General features: G+C 44.0%; 2 protein-coding genes across 8 annotated transcripts in view; one reads left to right on the top strand and one right to left on the bottom strand.

The window, feature by feature from the left end:
• LOC112249980 (kinase D-interacting substrate of 220 kDa B-like) overlaps nt 1-17,877 on the top strand; it is a 51,481-nt gene extending 33,604 nt beyond the window's left edge. For 3 of the 7 annotated variants that reach the window (XM_042321524.1, XM_042321521.1, XM_042321522.1), the window contains exons 21-30: nt 1,718-1,862; nt 2,990-3,152; nt 4,405-4,583; nt 5,135-5,370; nt 5,956-6,081; nt 7,979-8,011; nt 9,865-10,002; nt 12,671-12,769; nt 12,987-13,217; nt 14,485-17,877. In XM_042321524.1, the coding sequence (XP_042177458.1) occupies nt 1,718-1,862; nt 2,990-3,152; nt 4,405-4,583; nt 5,135-5,370; nt 5,956-6,081; nt 7,979-8,011; nt 9,865-10,002; nt 12,671-12,769; nt 12,987-13,217; nt 14,485-15,687 (2,553 nt within the window). In that variant the 3' untranslated portion in view covers nt 15,688-17,877. The remainder of the gene's footprint in view (nt 1-1,717; nt 1,863-2,989; nt 3,153-4,404; nt 4,584-5,134; nt 5,371-5,955; nt 6,082-7,978; nt 8,012-9,864; nt 10,003-12,670; nt 12,770-12,986; nt 13,218-14,484) is intronic. The other 4 variants (XM_042321527.1, XM_042321526.1, XM_042321523.1 and 1 more) reach the window with 3 other exon arrangements.
• A 540-nt stretch (nt 17,878-18,417) lies between these two features.
• LOC112249981 (DNA-binding protein inhibitor ID-2) lies at nt 18,418-20,770 on the bottom strand. Its single transcript, XM_024419765.2, has 3 exons — nt 20,301-20,770; nt 19,732-19,795; nt 18,418-18,861 (listed from the first exon to the last, which is right to left on the bottom strand). The coding sequence occupies exons 1-2, from the start codon at nt 20,691-20,693 to the stop codon at nt 19,751-19,753; spliced, it is 438 nt and encodes a 145-aa protein (XP_024275533.1). The 5' UTR covers nt 20,694-20,770; the 3' UTR covers nt 18,418-18,861; nt 19,732-19,750.
• Nucleotides 20,771-21,434: the final 664 nt, after the last annotated feature.

The following is a 21,434-nucleotide window of genomic DNA, read 5'->3' as shown; positions in this document are numbered from 1 at the left end:
AGCCAAGAGGCCCATGATCACTCTGGATGAACTGCAGAGATCTACAGCTGAGGTGGGAGACTCTGTCCATAGGACAACAGTCAGTCGTATATTGCACAAATCTGGCCTTTATGGAAGAGTGGCAAGAAGAAAGCCATTTCTTAAAGATATCCATAAAAAGTGTAGTTTGAAGTTTGCCACAAGCCACCTGGGAGACACACCAAACATGTGGAAGAAGGTGCTCTGGTCAGATGAAACCAAAATTGAACCTTTTGGCAACAATACAAAACGTTATGTTTGGCGTAAAAGCAACACAGCTCATCACCCTGAACCTACCATCCCCACTGTCAAACATGGTGGTGGCAGCATCATGGTTTGGGCCTGCTTTTCTTCAGCAGGGACAGGGAAGATGGTTAAAATTGATGGGAAGATGGATGGAGCCAAATACAGGACCATTCTGGAAGAAAACCTGATGGAGTCTGCAAAAGACCTGAGACTGGGACGGAGATTTGTCTTCCAACAAGACAATGATCCAAAACATAAAGCAAAATCTACAATGGGAATGGTTCAAAAATAAACATATCCAGGTGTTAGAATGGCCAAGTCAAAGTCCAGACCTGAATCCAATCGAGAATCTGTGGAAAGAACTGAAAACTGCTGTTCACAAATGCTCTCCATCCAACCTCACTGAGCTCGAGCTGTTTTGCAATGAGGAATGGGAAAAAATGTCAGTCTCTCGATGTGCAAAACTGATAGAGACATACCCCAAGCGACTTACAGCTGTAATCGCAGCAAAAGGTGGCGCTACAAAGTATTAACTTAAGGGGGCTGAATAATTTTGCACGCCCAATTTTTCAGTTTTTGATTTGTTAAAAAAGTTTGAAATATCCAATAAATGTCGTTCCACTTGTTGTTGATTCTTCACAAAAAAATACAGTGTTACTCTAAACGGGCTGTCATGTGCCTTTTACTGGGGAGTGGCTTCCGTCTGGCCACTCTACTACCATAAAGGCCTGATTGGTGGAGTGCTGCAGAGATGGTTGTCCTTCTGGAAGGTTCTCCCATCTCCACAGATGAACTCTAGAGCTCTGTCAGAGGGACCATCGTGTTCTTTGTCACCTCCCTGACCAAGGCCCTTGTCCCCTGATTGCTCAGTTTGGCCGGGTGGCCAGCTCTAGGAAGAGTCTTGGTAGTTCCAAACTTCTTCCATTTAAGAATGATGGAGGCCACTGTGTTCTTGGGGACATTCAATGCTGCAGAATATTTTTGGAATTTACCACAGGTGGACTCAAATCAAGTTGTAGAAACATCTCAAGGATGATCAATGGAAACAGGATGCATCTGAGCTCCATTTCGAGTCTCATAGCAGAGGGTCTGAATACCTATGTACATAAGGTATTTTTTAAATATTTTTTTCATAAATTTGCAAACATTTCTAAAAACCTGTTTTTGCTTTGTCATTATGTGTTATTGTGTGTAGATTGATTGTGAAAAAAGTTGTAATCTATTTTAGAATAAGGCTGTGATGTAACAAAATGTGGGAAAAATGAAGGGATCTGAATACGTTCCGAATGCACTGTGTATATAATGCCCAACTATAATATAATATATCTATTATTAGAATATATGTTACTGTTATATATATTTTTGTAAATAGCGCACCTTTTTGCACTTCCGGTAATACCCTACACCCCGGTATGGTATTCTGGATACCACCCAACCATATGTCTCTGCATAGGACACGTACCGGCGACGTCAGATGCAGAGGACGGTGACACGGCAGATGTCCTTTGACCTGAGCAAGCTGCTGGTGACAGAAGACTGGTTCAGTGACATCAGCCCCCAGACCATGAGGAGGCTGCTCAACATCGTCTCTGTCACGGGTGGGTCACGCACACACACCCACGTTGACTCACGCGTCCACACACGCATATGGACACACCTACACATGCACACCCACATGTACGCATGCACATGCACACGCACAGACACACACACTAGAGGTCTTCACAGATATACCCGAACTCGATTACCTGAGATCTGAACCTGTCGGATCCACATTTCTGGTGTGGACCCTTGGATCCCGGGTCGGATCACGCTCGGTGGCCATGGACCTCGGATCTGCTGAAAATATGTGAAATATCAAAAAGATCCAAAATTATATTTGAAGAAGAAAATATCCTGATGAAAATATATCCTTTATAAATCACATTTGCTACGCGTGGCATTTGGTTCAGTCAATAGCATTAATCTCTCTCCTCTGCCTCTCTCTGTCTGACTTGAGCTCTGCTATAGTGAACTTGCAACATTGTTTCAACTGGGCCCTCACTCTCTCCCAGACACAGCTGTATTTGTGTTCAGAGAAGTGTTCAGATTGCCCATTTTATGATGTTTCCACTGGAGATATGGGATCAGCAATATGTTGCTATTTCACACCAAGGCGCAGAGGTTACTTAAGCCCATCGAGAAGTCTGATGTTGGAAAGATTTTTCAAATACAGTGAGGAACTATGGTCATTCACAATGGATGTACAACACTGTTGGCTTTCTGTGTGTGGTGACAAAATACATACTTTGAGAGGCTCGGCTGGTCATAAGTGGTGTTGAGTTAAAGAAATTGCCTACTATCAGACATGCCCAAATGGGAACTTTTATAGGCCTACATTTGTACACATTTGTACTTCTATGCATGCTGAAGAAAAATATATTTAAAAAATAACCATGAAGAAAAAGGGCAAAGAATTCACACAATGAAACAATGAATGAGCACAAAGAGCATTCTGGATAGAGACGCCCATCGTGCCTTTTAGCCACATACCCCTTCTTCTGGTACCGACATTTTAAATTAGGGATGTCACACACTTTAACGCACACACTTTGTTTACCACAAGTTTACTCACTGAGTTTACTACATGAACCACAATGGACCCTACAGATTATGGATGAATTTTATTGAGGAAAGCATGTTAGTTTTGTCCAGTCTGACTTACACAATGCTGGTCTGTCTATAGGTCGTCTGCTGAGGGCAAATCAGATTATGTTTAACTGGGACCGCCTGGCATCGTGGATCAACCTTACTGAGACGTGGCCCTACAGGACCTCCTGGCTCATCTTGTTCCTGGAGGAGACTGAAGGCATCCCTGACCAGGCCGCCCTCAAGACTATCTACGAGAGGTAATGTAGAGACCCCGTAAAACTACATCCAAGACCATCTAGCAGAGGTAATATACTGTAGTCCCCCTCTACCCCTATAAAACTGGGCCCCCTCAAGACCATCTAGCAGAGGTAATATACTGTAGTCCCCCTCTACCCCTATAAAACTGGGCCCCCTCAAGACCATCTAGCAGAGGTAATATACTGTAGTCCCCCTCTACCCCTATAAAACTGGGCCCCCTCAAGACCATCTAGCAGAGGTATGCATACTGTAGATCCCCAATCCCCTTTCCCAACCTTAAAATGTCTTTTTGAAACACCTGTCCTAATTATAGAACTTAGGAACTGTTTAGTTGCGTGAGAGAGGGTTTTATTTCATTTTGAAAGATCTGTCTGAAAATGTGAGGCCAAAGAAGAACTACATTTTCACAAAGAGACACAGTGGAAAAGTTATTATCGAAGAAAGAATACATTTACTCCCACTGATCCATTGAGAGAGTTACATCCCAAATAGCACCCTATTCCCTATATAGTGCACTATGGCAGGTAACCTGGTGGGTAGGAGCATTGGGCCAGTAACTGAAAGGTTGCTGGATCGAATCCCTGAGTTGACTAAGGTAAAAATCTGTTGTTCTGCCCTTGAGCAAGGCTGTTTAACCCACTTCTCCCCTGGACACCGATGACATGGATGTCGATTAAGGCAGTCCCCCACACCTCTCTGATTCAGAGGGGTTTGGTTAAATGCAGAAGACACATTTCAGTTGATGCATTTAGTTGTACCATTGACTAGGTATCCCCCTTTATTTTCCTTTTGTACAAGAGTAGTGCACTATATAGGGAGCAGGGTGCCATTTGGAACACACAAAATCTCTGACGTGATGAAACAGTCAGATTAGTCACTGGGCAATAAGGATTAGTTCAATTGGTTGAATCGTCATTATAATTGCATCCCATTGGTTGGATTAGTGTATTTTAATGTCAATTACTTCTCAGACAGAAGCTTAGTTGCTGCAAAATAAAGTTGGGTGGTTTTTCGTGTGTAAAAGTGTGTTGCCGAAAAGAAATAATGACTTATGTTCTATTTACGTTTTTGCCCCTGAATGATTCAAATGTCCTTCATTGTCACTCCAAATACAATAATATGTCATTCAAAAGACTAATCCATGAAGCTCACAGAATGTCAAACTAAAGAAGCAACCTTTCAGTGTAGAAGAGCTATAGCTCTTTCCTCGCCTGTCTTCATTAGGCTTCAGTCTTACCTCTGCTGTTTTAGGATCTCCAAGAACATTCCCACCACTAAAGACGTGGAGCCCCTGTTGGAGATTGACGGGGATGTGCGTAGCTTCGAGGTGTTCCTCTCCTCTCGGACACCCGTCCTCAGTGCACGCGACATCAAAACCTTCCTACCCTGCACCGTCAACCTCGACCCCAAACTACGAGAGATCATCGCAGGTGAGGGAGAGCATATCACCGAATAATCAGGGTTCCACACAAATAATTCCAATACGTTTTGGAAATATTATGCAGGCATCCATTCTCTTTACAACTTTAATAACAACTTGCAGATTTTGGAATGTATCATCAATTTGTCAGATGAGTTGATGTTATTATTTTAGATTTCAATTCTTGATTTCAATTGTTTTGATTTCAACTCTTTCGATTTCCACATTTTTTTAAACAAGTTTTTTATTTAAATTCTTTCAATTTCTCTGTCTGCATTCCTCTCCTCCCAGATGTGCATGCTGCAGGTGAGAGCGAGCATAGCTAGCTGTGTCTGTGTCAAGTAATTAGGGTTCCACACAAGTCAGGCCAGAACCTTTTGTCGATATGATGTAGGCAATCTGAATACAACTGTTGTCTTTTGGATGTCATTACAGTTACAGTAAGTCATATGGTTTCATGTCTATGTGCAGATCCAACTTTTTTCCCAGACTTTACATTATGAATTACATTAACATTTAATGAGACATTTCTCTTTACCTGTCTCTCTTCTTTCCCCCCAGACGTGCGTGCTGCCAGGGAACAGATGAGCATCAGAGCGGTGACCTATCCCAGCCTGCCCCTGCAGGAAGCTGCTCCCCGCCCCACCTCCGTCTACAGCCAGCAGTCAGGCATGTCTGCCTGCTCCCCCTCCACCTCCTTCAACGGGCACTTCAACCCCCCAGGGCTGGTGTCCCCACCGCCCCACAGCAGCAACTACAGTGGTATGGCTGGCCCCCAGCACCCCTTCTATAACAGGGTGAGTGTATGAGAAAGAACACCCTCATGTCGCCAAGGACATTGCTATTCTATATAGGACTGAGAAGGGCCTGATTCCAAACGGAATGACCAAAGTTTCACTTGTAGATCATCTGGCTCGTGTCAGTTAACTCATTCAGTCGTATGCTGCCTGGTAGGCGATCACTGACGGCCTCTGTAATAAAGCAAAGGGCTTTGAACCTTAACACATTCCTTTGCCTACATTTCCCACCTTGTTATCGTCCCCATTCTCATTTTGTGGGACACTTCTGGTTTATAATTTGCAGAGCTGTCTTGTTATTTATAGTTCCCATTTAAGTTGAAGTCTCTGTGCTGTAACATGAGGTGTTTGTACTGTGTGACTCCTTGTTTGTACATGGATACATACATACGTACACTAAGTACGCATGTATGTATGTATTTGACATGCTGTGGCTGTTTTAATTTGCTTCAGTCTGTATTTCATAATATCTCAGACACCTCAATTGTTACGCTGGTTTCATATTTAAGTGTTTTTTATTTATTTATTTTTTCACCCCATGTTAAATGTGTTTCCTTTCTTCCTGGTACCCCCCCCTCCCTCCAGCCATATTTTCCCCATCATGTTTACCAGCTGCCACGCCAGTATGTGGGCAGTTTCCCTGTTCATGCTCCTCCACCACGCCCATTCCCACTTAAAAGTGGCTTTCCCCGGGATCCGAGCAGTGGACTCGTAAGTATTAGAGGTAGTGAGTAGAGATAGTTCATCTAGAATGGATGTATAACCATGTTATAGAGAGAGAAATGATTGTCCTTTCAAATTTCATTAGCTTATATATGCTTGTTTGAACCTTCTGATTTGGGTTGTTTGAACATCAGAACATTCCGGATTCTATCAGAGACGTTCATCTCACCAGATAACCCACCCCCTATTCCAGAAACATGCTTCCACTCTCCCTTTCTCTTTATTTGTCAGACATCTCCCTCCCACACAGACACACACACAGACAGGGCTCTAAAGTGCATCCGAATTTGGTCTCATATCCACATATGTATCTGTAGCAAATCGCCGGGATCGACTTTTATATTCATAAACCGTGTCGTGGGCCGTTGTAAAACTACTTGTGCGTTAACCACTTGTTTACACATTGTTCAGTCATATTTCCTCATTGGCTAGCTAGCTAACAACCTGATAACTACCAGTATAGGATATGAAAAGGGACAGCTTCTTCAGGAGATCAATGATCATAGCAATGAATGAATGACATATCTCTTGCATTTTGTCATCACAAATCTGACGTTTTTAAGAGACGGTGTCCACTTTTCAATGTAATCCATCTCAATAGGAAAATCGAGCTTTAACACAATGTAGAAACCTATTATCCCACATATTATTATGTCATTTCATTAACCGTTATTCCTATCAAAATTGTAGCTTTTATAATAACCTAATTTCTTTACAATGTTACATGTTAGCTCAACATGTGCTTCAAAAGTAGCTAGAATTCATATAGGCCCGATATAGGCTGTGTAGGCTGTATCTGCTCATATATTTCATGTGGTGCTCCTAACTTTTTAAATTTGGGAGCACCAGTGCGTGCCACCAATCAAAAATGATCATTTAGAACTCTGTACACAGACACAAACACACAGAGAAACTAGAAACACAGAAACATTGACCCTGCTATGACAGCATCCAACTGTCCTAAAAAACACTGAATGCCGCAGAGACATCAAAAGCATTATTCTCATAGTCACAATGAAGGCATGCCTTCGCTCTCCTCTTTCTCTCCACTGGCTCTCTCTCTCCCTCTCTGTCTCTCTCTCTCTCTCCTCTCTCTCTCACTCTCTCTCTCTCTCCACTCTCTTCCTCTCTCCTCTCTCTCTCTCCACTCCCTCTCTCCTCTCTCCTCTCTCTTTCTCTCCACTCTCTTCCTCTCTCCTCTCTCTCTCTCCACTCCCTCTCTCCTCTCTCTCTCTCTCTCTCTCCACTCTCTTCCTCCTCTTCTCTCTCTTTCTCTCCACTCTCTTCCTCTCTCCTCTCTCTCTCTCTCCACTCTCTTCCTCTCTCCTCTCTCCTCTCTCTTTCTCTCCACTCTCTTCCTCTCTCCTCTCTCCACTCTCTTCCTCTCTCCTCTCTCTTTCTCTCCACTCTCTTCCTCTCTCCTCTCTCTATCTCTCTCTCCACTCTCTTCCTCTCTCCTCTCTCCACTCTCTTCCTCTCTCCTCTCTCTTTCTCTCCACTCTCTTCCTCTCTCCTCTCTCCACTCTCTTCCCTCTCCTCTCTCTCTCTCTCCACTCTCTTCCTCTCTCCTCTCTCCACTCTCTTCCTCTCTCCTCTCTCTTTCTCTCCACTCTCTTCCTCTCTCCTCTCTCTCTATCTCTCTCTCCACTCTCTTCCTCTCTCCTCTCTCTTTCTCTCCACTCTCTTCCTCTCTCCTCTCTCTCTATCTCTCTCTCCACTCTCTTCCTCTCTCCACTCTTGAAGATATGTATGTTTCCCTAATGTTTTTTTCTCCTCTAAGACGATAATGTTGGCATCTGTGTGTCTTCCTAATGTTCTCTCCTCACATCCCTCTCTGGTGAACACCTGTTTCTCTCCACCTCTCGTTCTCTCTCCTCCCTCCAAGCAGTTTAAGGTACCGTCTTTGAAAAAGAAGCAGGTACTGAATCCATTCAGATGTTTTCCCTAACTCCTCCTAACTAGACCTAGACCGACAAACTGACCCCCTTCGGAAGGGATCTGACCTCTGTAATCCCAGCATGCACCTTGGAAACTCTAGCCCACTCTCTTGAATGGGAACTAGGAGTTACAGGCATGCTACACTGGAGTAATACCTTTTTGCAGAGCGCAAGAAGCTCCCATTCATGTCAATGAAACCTGGGTGGAGGTGGTATGGCTCAGCTCTGGTTCCCGAGGAGGTGTGGTATATGGCCAATATATCACGATAAGGGCTGTCCTTATGAACGACTCAACGCGGAGTGCCTGGATACAGACCTTAGCTGTGGTATATTGGCCATATATCACAAACCCCCAAGGTGCCTTATTGCTATTATAAACTGGTTACCAATGTAATTAGAGCAGTAAAAATGTTTTGTCATACCTCTGATATACCACAGCTTTCAGCCAATCAGCATTCAGGGCTCGAATCACCAGTTTATAATATTTTTTTTTGTCATGTGCGGCTCACACCCGAGAACACTTGATAAAGTGGCGTATGTTCTGCTCACGCCATCAAAAAACTGCACAGTATAGTAGCTGAAAAGCTGGTTTTGTGACACTAGTGTAGCTCCCTTGTTAGGGCACTAAGTGATGCTACAAGGCGGCTGACTAGTGAAATCTTTGATCTGCTTCTGTCATACTATTTAAGACCTATTTACAATTACAGATGTTTTATAACTTTGTAAGATACATTGTAGATTTGTAACACTTGTACAAGTCTCTATAAGCATTTCAAACATTTGATTTTTGTCTGGCCCTTCTAGCTGAACTCTCCTTACCTAAACCCTGTCTTCTGAAGACCGTCCTCCTACTCTGAGTCAGTGACGTTGAACATACAGCCTGTGGTTTCATAAAGACCTAAAACTAACCTGTTTGACAAGTGAATAATAATAATAATCCTGCACCATGTATTTCTGTGTACATTCTATCCGTACTCAAAGTTACTGTGATACTGGGTGTGTATCACTTACCGGTTAATTACTAGAACAGACATCCTCAGTCAAGTCAATGGTCTGAGGGGCTGTTCTAGTGATTCTATTTCTACATTCTTAGCAAGAAAGGTGCTATCTAGAACCTTAAAGGGTTCTTCGGCTATTCCGATAGGATAACCCTTTGTAGAACCCTTTCTGGTACTAGGGGAGAACCCGTTTGGTTCCATGTAGAACCCGGTCCACAGAGGGGTTTTCCTATGGGGAGACAGCCGAAGAACCCTTTTGGAAACATTTTTTCTAAGAGTGTATGGTCTAACTCCTGAATTAGTGAGTAGCCTAGTAGTGATAGTAGATAGCAGGAAGTGATGTCACAGATTACATCCAAGTTTTATTTAATTTTTTACCCTACAGTATTCTCTCATCCACTCACTGACAACGTTTGGTTTGGACCTAACCTCTATTAACCCCATTGTCATATTGTATTCACCCTCAGGATAGCTCCACTCATCAACAACCCATTGGAGATGAAATCATATTGTAGTTCTCTCATACCTACTGATGCTTTATGTTCCCTGCGTTCTTCTCATGTTGCTCTCACTGGGCCATCCTGTGTTACCTTTGCAGATATCAGTGTTTCAGCATGGAATTCCCATTCTATTATATTTTATAGCACTGCATTTCTACTCAAATGGGCAGAAGTTACTATTGATGAGTACAGCACATGATACCTTTGAGAAATGTAATCTTGACCTCCATTAAATGTAGCCATACTGTATTAACCAATAAGCCATGTTTTACCTGTTGGTTGACTCCTCTATCTGGTCATTGACGTGTGTTCTGGACCTGGTTGTGTGTGTGTCAGGGTTCAGCCTCGGTGGTGTCGGGGACCCCGGCCATCCTCCTGAGCTCCATGAACACAGACACAGTGTGTGAACGTGTCAAACATATCGAGGGTATCGACCAGAGCATGCTGGCCCAGTACACTGCCACCATTAAGAAGGTGAGCAGAGAGAGAGATAGATCTTTACCATTAACCTCCTCTCTACTCCTCTCTACCATTAACCTCCTCTCTCTCTACCATCAACCTCTCTCTCTCTCCCTCTCTCTACCATTAACATCTTCTCACTCTACCATTAACCTCTTCTCTCTCTACCATGAACCTCTTCTCTCTCTACCATGAACCTCTTGTCTCTCTACCATTAACCTCTTGTCTCTCTACCATTAACCTCTTCTCTCTCTACCATTAACCTCCTCTCTCTCTACCATTAACCTCCTCTCTCTCTACCATTAACCTGTTCGCTCTCTACCATTAACCTCTTGTCTCTCTACCATTAACCTCTTGTCTCTCTACCATTAACCTCTTCTCTCTCTACCATTAACCTCTCTCTCTACCATTAACCTGTTCGCTCTCTACCATTAACCTCTTGTCTCTCTACCATTAACCTCTTCTCTCTCTACCATTAACCTCCTCTCTCTCTACCATTAACCTGTTCGCTCTCTACCATTAACCTCTTCTCTCTCTACCATTAACCTCCTCTCTCTCTACCATTAACCTCCTCTCTCTCTACCATTAACCTCTTCTCTCTCTACCATTAACCTCTTGTCTCTCTACCATTAACCTCTTCTCTCTCTACCATTAACCTCCTCTCTCTCTACCATTAACCTGTTCGCTCTCTACCATTAACCTCTTCTCTCTCTACCATTAACCTCTTCTCTCTCTACCATTAACCTCTTCTCTCTCTCTCTCTCTACCATTAACCTCCTCTCTCTCTCTACCATTAACCTCCCCCCTCTCTACCATAAACCACCTCTCACTCTCAATCTACCATTAACCTCCTCTCTCTCTCCCTCTTTCTACCATTAACCTTCTCTCTCTCTCTCTCTCTCTCCCTCTCTACCATTAATTAACCTCCCCTCTCTACCATCAACCTCCTCTCTCTCTCTCCCTCTCTCTCTCTCTCTCCCTCTCTCTCTCCCCCTCTCTACCATCAACCTCCTCTTGCTCTCTCTACCATTAACCTTCTCTCTCTCTCTCCCTCTCTCTCTCTCTCTCCCCTCTCTACCATCAACCTCCTCTTGCTCTCTCTACCATTAACCTTCTCTCTCTCTCTCTCTCCCTCTCTCTCTCTCCCTCTCTCTCTCTCTCTCCCTCTCTCTCTCTCTCTCCCTCTCTCTACCATTAACCTCCCCCTCTCTACCATCAACCTCCTCTCGCTCGCTCGCTCTCTCTACCATTAACCTTCTCTCTCTCTCTATCTATCTATCTCTCTCTCTCTACCATTAACCTCCCCCTCTCTACCATTAACCTCCTCTCGCTCTCTCTCTACCATTAGCATTCTCTCTCTACCATTAACATTCTCTCTCTCTCTACCATTAACCTCTCTCTACCATTAATCTCCCCTCTCTACCATTAACCTCTCTCTACCATTAATCTCCCCTCCCTACCATTAACCTCCTCTCTACCATTAACCTCCTCTCTCTACCATCAACCTCCTCTCGCTCTCTCTCTACCATTAACCTTCTCTCTCTCTCTACCATTAACCTCATCTCTCTACCATGAACCTCCTCTCTCTACCAATAACCTCCCCTCTCTCTCTACCATTGACCTCCCCTCTCTCTCTACCATCGACCTCCTCTCTCTACCATTGATCTCCCCTCTCTCTATCAATTACCTCCTCCCTCTCTCTCTCTCTCTGACCTTCCTTCTCTCCCTACCATTGACCTCCCCTCTCTCTACCATTAACCTCCCCTCTCCCTCTACCGTTGACCTCCCCCCTCTCTCTACCGCTAACCAACCCCCTCTCTCTACCGCTAACCAACCCTCTCTCTCTACCGCTAACCTCCCCTCTCTCTCTACCGTTAACCTCCCCTCTCTCTACCATTAACCTCCTCTCTCGCTACCATTAATTTATATCTATCTATCTATCTATCTATCTATCTATCTATCTATCTATCTATCTATCTATCTATCTATCTATCTATCTATCTATCTATCTATCTATCTATCTATCTATCTATCTATCTATCTATCTATCTATCTCTATCTCTATCTCTCTCTCTCTATCTATCTCTCTCTCTCTCTCTCTCTCTCTCTCTCTCTCTCTCTCTCTCTATCTCTCTCTCTCTCTCTCTCTCATTCTCTCTCTCTCTACCATTAACCTCCCTCTCTCTACCATTAACCTCCCCCTCTCTACCATTAACCTCCCCCTCTCTACCATTAATCTCCCCCTCTCTACCATTAACCTCCCCCTCTCTACCATCAACCTCCTCTCGCTCTCTCTCTACCATTAATCTTCTCTCTCTCTCTCTCTCTACCATTAACCTTATCTCTCTACCATTAACCTTATCTCTCTACCATTAACCTCCTCTCTCTCCCATTAACCTCCTCTCTCTCCCATTGACCTCCTCTCTCTACCATTGACCTCCCCTCTCTCTACCATCGACCTCCCCTCTCTCTCTACCATTGATCTCCCCTCTCTCTATCAATTACCCCCTCTCTCTCTCTGACCTCCCCTCTCTCTCTGACCTCCCCTCTCTCTCTACCATTAACCTCCCCTCTCTCTCTACCATTGATCTCCCCTCTCTCTATCAATTACCCCCTCTATATATATATATATATATATCATTAACCTCCTCTTCCTTGTTTCATTCTCTTCTTTGTCTCTCAGGCTAATGTGAATGGCAGAGTTCTGACCCAGTGCAACATTGATGAGCTGAAGAATGAAATGAAAATGAACTTTGGAGACTGGCAGCTCTTCAGAGGAACCGTGAGTTTAACCTTGCCTGTTATTTTCTTTTGTAGTGGATTTACCAATAGCTTTAACACTGGACACTGCTGTTATCAAGCACCTCTTAACCCAGTAATTACTATTTGTTCCTTTCTTTTCTTCTTTCTCTCTTCCTCCTCCACTTCCTCTTCTACTTTCTTCTTCTTCTTCCTTTCCCTCCTACTCCTCTGCCTTCTCTCGCCTCCTCTTCCTCTAGGTGTTGGAGATGCGTCACGTGGAGAGCCAGGTGCTTCATGAGGAGGCTCCCAGTGAGGTGGACAGCAGTGTGGTGGGCCACGGGGAACCGAGGCGCCAGGTCGCCCCGCCCCACGCCGGCACCGCCAACCTCGACGCCAACTCACCCATGTACAGCTTCAACCTGAGCTTTGAGGAACTGAGCAATGTGGGACTGGACGAGCCTCCCAGGCACAGCAACAACACATGGATGGTGAGTGACTGGTGGTCTCTTCCATTGTAGAGAGGTCTATGTTGCGTCATTATATTACGTTGACAGAAAGACTGGAATTGTGTAGCTATGTACAGTACCAGTCAAAAGGTTGGACACCTACTCATTCAAGGGTTTTTCTTTATTTTTACTATTTTCTACATTGTAAAATAATAGTGAAGATATTAAAACTATGAAATAACACACATGGAATCATGTAGTAACCAAAAAAAGTGTTAAACAAATCAAATTATGTTTTATATTTTTGACTCCTCAAAGTAGACACCCTTTGCCTTGATGACAACTTTGCATGGCAGAGCCATCCATGGCAGTAGGAACCAAAAATCTTACATTTGGACTCATTAGATCGAAGGACAGATTTCCACCAGTCTAATGTCCATTGCTCGTGTTTCTTGGCCCAAGAAAGTCTCCTCTTCTTATTGTTGTCCTTTAGTAGTGGTTTATTTGCAGCAATTTGACCATGAAGCCCTGATTCATGCAGTCTCCTCTGAACAGTTGATGCTGATGTGTGTCTGTTACTTGAACACTGTGCAGCATTTATTTGGGCTGCAATCTCTGAGGCTGGTAACTCTAATGAACATACCTCTGCAGCAGAGGTAACTCTGGGTCTTCCTTTCCTGTGGTGGTCCTTATGAGAGCCAGTTTCATCATCATCAGTTCTTGAAATTTTCTGGATTGACTGACCTTCATGTCTTAAAGTAGTGATGGACTGCCGTTTCTCTTTGCTTGTTTGAGCTGTTCTTGACATAATATGGACTTGGTCTTTTACCAAATAGGGCTATCTTCTGTATACCCTACCTTGTTACAACATAATTGATTGGCTCAAATGTGCAAATTAACTTTTAACAAGACATTCCTGTAAATGTAAATGCATTCCAGGTGACTACCTCATGAAGTTGGTTGGGAGAATGCCAAGAATGTGCAAAGCTGTCATCAAAGCAAAGGGTGGCTACTTTGAAGAGTCTCATCAAAAATATATTTTGTTATGTTTAACACTTTTTTTGGTGACTACATGATTCCATGTGTTATTTCATGGTTTTGATATCTTCACTGTTATTCTACAATGTAGCAAATAGTCAAATAAAGATAAACCCTTGAATGAGTAGGTGTGTCCAAACTTTGCACTAGTACTGTATATGTACAGAACCAAGAATTAAGCTGTTGGCCTGTATGTAACCCAAATGCTAGCCTTCATATGTACTTAGACCACAGATCTAGGAGATGTAATGTTCCATGTCCCCCTCTCCAGGCCCCCACCCACCGCACCCCCAGCATGTCCAGCCTCAACTCCCAGGAGTCGTCCAACGACATCGTCAAGCTGACGGAAAAGCAGCAGTCAGAGTACCGCAACGCCTACCAGGAGTACATCGCCCAGATGGCCACGCTGGAAGTAGGCGGAGGAGGGGGAGAGAAGCCCGTCCAGCCCCACCCCAACCAGTTCATGACCTCTGCCAGCTCCGAGGACAAAACCAAGGACAAGGCTACCACCAAGAGAAGCACCTCCAAGCTTCCCGCCGTGGACGCCCCGGACTTCACCACCGCCGAAGCCCCCCTGGACCCCATCACAGAGGAGGACGAGAAGCAGGACCCACATGGCTCCTCCAAGACTCTGCTCGGACGCAAGGCGCCCGGGTCCAGTGACCGGGGGAGCGGCCTGTTTCAGGGAGCAGCCGACCTCAAGATGAAGACCGGCGGGCTGCCCTACCAGAAGCTCACCAGCGACGACGAGGATTCAGAGAACTCCGACGCTCCTCTCTTGGGGGACGCGAAAAAGCCAGGTGACCCCAAAGCATCCTCCTTGGCTCTGGCTAAGGGTAAAGAATACCTGTCTGACGCCATGCTGGATAAGAAGGATTCGTCTGACTCCGGCATGCGCTCCAACGAGAGCTCGCCCAACCACTCCCTGCAGGACGAGGAGGCTGACCTGTCCCAGCTGGAGCAGGCCAACCTGATTGAGCTGGACCAGGAGGACAGCCAGAGCCGGGCGGCCAGTAAGAGGGGTCTGCCCAGCAGCCTGAGTGGTCTCCAGGACCCAGCTGTGGCCCGCATGTCCATCTGCTCTGAGGACCAGTGCAGCCTGCTGGCCAGCAGCCCCGAAGAGAGCTGGCCCTCGTCCAAGAGCTACAACCTCAACCGCACGCCCAGCAACACCACCCTTAACAACAACACTAACGCCCAGCAGCAGGGGAACCAGCAGCGTTGCCAGGGACAGAGGGTGCCAATGGGGTCCACCGACACCACCTGTTCCACCCCTACATCCTCCTCCATCAGCGAGGTCATCATCTCCCCGGGTTCTGGCACCACCAGTACCACCACCAAGCCCGGCCCGCACAATGAGAACGTGCGCGTGGTGCACCTGAAGAGGGGGCTGAACCCCGGGGATCCTCCGGAGATCACCACCGTGTCCTCCGACACCGTCACTTTCGGAGAGGAGCGCGAGAGCATCCTGTGAGCCCCCCTGCCCATCTCATTTCCAGGAGAGCACTTAGTCAGTAGATGTTTGGTGTGGTAATCTGACAATGCATGCGTAGCAAGGTACCGTAGCTAGGTAAATAAATGATGTTAGTGCTTGGTGTGCACTAAGTAGATAGCCTTGTTAAACCAGCCTGATCTGGCAACCTCACATTCTGTTACAGGAGAGCGCAGCGTTTAGTCTGGTTTCACCAGGCTACTAAGTAGAGGTAGCTCACTGAGATGTTGTACTCTGTATTTGTATCGTCTAAAGTGAAGTGAAGTGACCTCTACTAACTGTCTTGATATTCTCTAGAGGTGAAGGTAGCTAGCTACGTACACTGTAAAAAAAAAAAAAAGATCTTTAGATCAACCTAATTTACTTCACCTCTGGTAAAAATAACAACATTATTATGACAAATATATGATTCAATGCCAACTGTTATATTTCATTATATTTGATGTTGTTACCTGTTTATTTCAACACTAAACCTTTGGTTTCCCCTTTGGTTAAACTTAATATAACAAATCCCCCCAAAATTTAATGACAATACAACCAATTTTTTTTTTAATCTTGTTCCTAGTTCACTTTTTAATTTGGAATTACCTATCCACATTTCTTCTGTGTTACAAGCAATTTAAATCAACAAGCTAAAAAATAAGATGTTTTAAAATAATTTTTCCAAACTAAAGACCTTCACATTTAGGAACCACAATATCATAACCAAGCAATGGCTACCATCACACAGAAACGTTATCAGGCGCTTTAGTATCATTCCAGATGAGTGTATGAATAACAAATACAATAGACCACCTCAACTGGAATGACATTCACTCTCAGGGGGGGGCAAAAATAACCAACTGAAAAGCCACGCCTCGGCAACTCTTCTGATAGGCTGCCGTCGCTACATTGCCCCTACCGCTATTCCATGTGCATGAGGTGTTGAAAGCAATTTAGAAGCTTTCATTCAAATAAAAAAATCACATTGATCTGACGAATTCGTTATTTGATTTCAGACAAATTGATAGAACAGGTTGAATTAACCAAAGTGTAAATTTTGATCATTCCAATCAGTAAAAGCACTTAACAGCGCCGTCCCATTTTTTACAGTATAAATTATAACTTAACTACGTACAGTGACTAACTATGTGTTTATTGTTTTGCACTACAACAAGCATGGTAGCCTGGGTGTCAGTCTGTCTGTGCCATCTCGCCAACTCCTTGTCATGCCAATGGCTTGACAATGAGCAAGAACACAAACAGATCTGGGACCAGGCTACAAGCATGCCTCAACAGTGTTAATATTAGCTGCTGCTGCCTATGTGTGTCAACAAGTGATGTATTGAGCTTGTGGGTGGGTAAAAGAGAAGATGCCTGGTATAGATGAAGAATGAATGCACATGAACACGTGAGCCAAATGAACAAAATTGTGTGTGGGATGTTTTTGTCGTGTCTCAGCAAATGACATGGAGGAGAGTCAACTAAACTATTTGTCTCATTGCAAAAGCCACAGGGCTTTTAACTATTTTACCTTCCTATGGGCCCTGGTCCAAAGTAGTGCGCTATCGGTGGAATAGGGTGCCATTTGGGACGCATGTCCTGCCAACACGAACAAAAATGTTGGATAAAGGGGAGGGACGTTGACACTAATATGTTACAATAATAGCAATTTAACATCAATTTAACAACGAGAAGTAATCTTCAGAAAAAGTTATTGATCGCTGCAGAATTCAGTTGCTGACTCTTCTCCATATGATACATGGGACTGTATGTATGCTGCTTTGTCATGAACAGTGGTTGTAAAGTTATTTGGTTTATTACATGTTGTCAGGGCCTGTCTCCTCCCGTAACGTAGTAGAGGCCCCATTTGTGAATCCGATGCCATTAAATGTACATTTTAATTAAGCAGATATAAAATGTACACTTAATGGCGTCCGATTCACAAATCTGGCTACAGTAAAGATAGGTGTTGCATGCCTACCTAATGAACTGTACATTGCATGCGTAAATGAGTTTGCAAATATCAGTGCAAATGTCAGAGTGCTCTCCTATGTGTTGCATGTGTCTTAACCTGTCAGATGATAACCTTGTGGGAGAAGAACACGAGATATTCTATCTATGAAGGGAAAGAAGTGAATGGTGCCGTCAGACATTATCTGGCTGAAAAATAAAACCTGGATGTTGACCTTCCACAGTCTAGCCTCTTGTATGTTCTCACAGAGAAATGATACGTATGAACCACTAAGTATTCTCATACTTTCATATAGCAGTTCCTTCTTAACGTCGACCAGCAGGGGGCGTGCTCCCCCATGCAAAAATAGTATGTGCCGTAAATGTAATATTATGTGCCATTGGTCAGACGCTCTCATCCAAAGCGACTTAAGATTCATGCGTGCATAAATTGTTTTACGTATGGTTGATCCCGAGAATCGAACCCACTATCCTAGAGTTGCAAGTGCCATGCGTTACCAACTGTGCCCCAGGGAACCACCAGTGTGACGAGATGGATCTGGGCACACCATCCTGGATAACTAGATGAGATTAGTAACTGCAATGCATTGAGCCTTGTGATATCGTCTTCCTAATTAATCTGACTCTATTCAGACACATTAAAAAGCAAGATAAAGGGAAGTTGCACCATCCTTTGATGTAAGAGAAAGTACAGTGACAGTAATTTAAAAGATTGAAATAGGTCAGGTATTATAACGTAATATGGATATTAACATAATGTACAGTATAAGGAATATACTTTATTATTGTATAAAAGTGCAATTTACAACATTTCTTTGAAAGCCGCAGTACAATAAAATGCATCTTTATATTCTCTGCAACAAATCAGCTACTATACAGGCATGATTTTGTCTTAACATTTTATATACATCGACTGACCATTAGTCTGTCTGTAGTAATGTGCCACTTCCAAAAGAAAAGGCTATCTCCTCTTGTGGAAAGATATCTTGTTTCAATACTGTAATCTCAGTCAGTCTGTCGTGTTCCCATCGTTGTTGAGGAATCATTCTTCAGTTGGAAGAAAAGAGATCAGCCAGGCCAGTAGATAAATAAAAAGTAAAAACAGCAACACATATCTCCTTTTAGGAAGACAAATTAAAGTTAAATCAAGCGGAAATCCAGCCAGCCATTGGAGGGGAACATGAGGTCCTGTTTAAAACACACCTGTAAGAGATTGGGAAGAGAAAAGAGGATTGTGTTTAAAGAGAAGCAAGGCTAAAGGACAGATGGGGAACTGGACAGTCAGACTGGCGCCTGAGTGGAAGACACTTCTTTTTCTACTTTAACCAAACACTGAAATACTGGTGAGTGTGTGTCTCATATGCCACCCTATTCCCTATGTAGTGCACTAGTTTTAACCAGGGGGCCCTTAGGGCACTACATAGAAAATAGGGTGCTATTTGGGATTCAAACACTGAAATACTGGGCAATCCCTGAGCACCAGATGGAGGCGTCGACGGAGGAGTAAGCAACATCCTGTCAACCTCTAAGTACAACGTGGGAATGGATCTATACTATAGCTATAATGATGCTGGCTGGCGCCTGCTTTTCCTCCCTGCGAATGATCTACAGACCAGTAGTTTTCAGAACCCACAACCACTGACGGGAGTAGCCAGTCTGTCTTATGTAGCCAGAGACTATTATTTCCTGATCGGTTATTCCATCTACAGTGATGTCATATCTTAGTCCAGTCAACAATATAACACTTCACATAGACTACCCTTTTCAAAGAGCAACTCATACCAAGTATCCATGACTTTATACACACAAAAAGGTGCTATCTAGAATCTAAAAAGGAGTATTTTGCCTGTCCCCATAGGAGAACCCTTTGAAGAACCCTGTTTGGTCCCGGATAGAACCCTTTTGGGGTTCTATCTTTCCACAGAGGGTTCTACATGGAATCCAAAAGGGTTCTCCCATCGGGACAGTGTAGTTTGGACCCATTTGAGCGCAGCTTGTTTTTTTCCTAATGAATAAAATGACCATTTCAAATAGAAATGATGGATACAATAATGGCAGTAAGGAAACACTTACCCAGTCAGTGAAGGAGAGTTTAGCTGTCATGAGTGTCTGTCCCTTTGGGGAAGTGGTCAGTTGACTGTAAAAACAGGTAAGACAACCACTGTTAAATATCACCATTTACAGAGAGAGGAGCCTGGCATTGCTGTGTTAGTACAGTTGCAGTAGTCTGGTCTCTATTGGGCTGATGCTCTATTCATTCACCACCAAGCTGTCATGTGTACAATAACCAACAGTGGCACATAGTCAAATGCAAAAGCTTTATGAGAAGTCAAATAGGCAAGACTGCTTGGAAATGATGTTTTAAAAAATAGATCTATTCTAAAAGCCTTTAATTAAAGTAAGCATATAAACATATATATACAAATGTTAAAAAAATCTTCATTTAAACCTATATTAACAAGGCCACATTAAAACTGTACATGTCATAGGATTTAGGGGATCTATTAACATGTAGGAATTCCAATTGAACACGCTAGAATTTGTGTAGCCTACTATGGTTTCGTCTATTTATTTTTTTGAACCACTCCAAAACAGAAGTCCTCTAATTGGAAAAAAATAAAGCTATTTGATTCTATTTTTACCTGAAAGGTGATGAGGCTGATGTCTGAGTTGATGGTTGCTAGGGGATTCCTGGGTGATGTTGCCTGTCCCGGCCGCTGCTGCTGATGTTGGCAGCTGGAGAGGGACGAGCTTGAGTCCAGTGCAATCTGAAGGTCCAAGATATAGTCTATAACATGCTGCAATATCTCAATTTTACTGACGTTCCCGTTCTGTGGGAGGCTGGGCACGAGTTCCTTCAGCATTGTGTAGCAGTCGTTCATATTGTACAGCAGACTCAGAGGGTCATCCATCGGGCTCTTGCTCCGGGAGATGCCGAGGGTATGTTCCGACGAGTTGGAGATGTTGTTCCTCATAGACCGCTCCGGGCTTATTGCTTTCATGACGACAGTTGAGTGTGATAAGATATTATGCATGAAAGAAACCGGTATTTTAGGCCAGTCTTCGCCGTGTACAATCAGTCAGCATGCTGTCAATTGTTCTTATAAAGGCTCGTGAACGGGGCTTGTCGCACATCAGGGCGAAATGCACGTCAATTGGCTACCTAGAAGTGTCAATCACTATTCCAAGCAACAGTATTGGTTTAAATGCGGTTGATCTTTTACGTCCCTCCCATATTTTCCGCATTCTTGAGCAAGTTATGTGAAGGCGCGCACTAAAGTGATGCTCTTCTCTGTTACCTGCGAGATGAGGTTGGCGGGCCCTTGTGAAAATCTGTTTTGAAGTCATCTGAGTCTGTATTTCTGATCTAAATGAAGGCACATCCATGTGATGAATGTAGTCTACCTCGTAATTACGCAGATACATTTAAGTTTGATGTTTTACCATCTATTACATTTCCAAGTTCCAGCTATTGTTAGTCTATATTTTTTTCCATAGAGGGAAATGTCAGGGTTTCGTGGCCACTAGCTCATCTGGAGTGAGTTTACTTCACAATGCGTTAAACTATGCTCAGTTTCTCAATTTCTTTCCCACTGTACCAAGATGAACCCAATCGGATGATGGCTTGGCACAACAGAGCTCAACACACACTGCAGTAGCTGTAGCGAGTTGCCTGCATCGCCGCAAGCTCCCACTTCTACCGACTCCCTGGCGCCAGCGCTGTGACGACATCCAATTCACAGCAGCCCTAGAAGCCAGTCGGCGCGGCGCCGCTC

Source organism: Oncorhynchus tshawytscha, linkage group LG05 (assembly GCF_018296145.1).
Source record: "Oncorhynchus tshawytscha isolate Ot180627B linkage group LG05, Otsh_v2.0, whole genome shotgun sequence".
Taxonomy (NCBI): Eukaryota; Metazoa; Chordata; class Actinopteri; order Salmoniformes; family Salmonidae; genus Oncorhynchus; species Oncorhynchus tshawytscha.
Note: the sequence above shows the minus strand (reverse complement) of the source record. Positions and strands in the feature narration are given on the sequence as shown.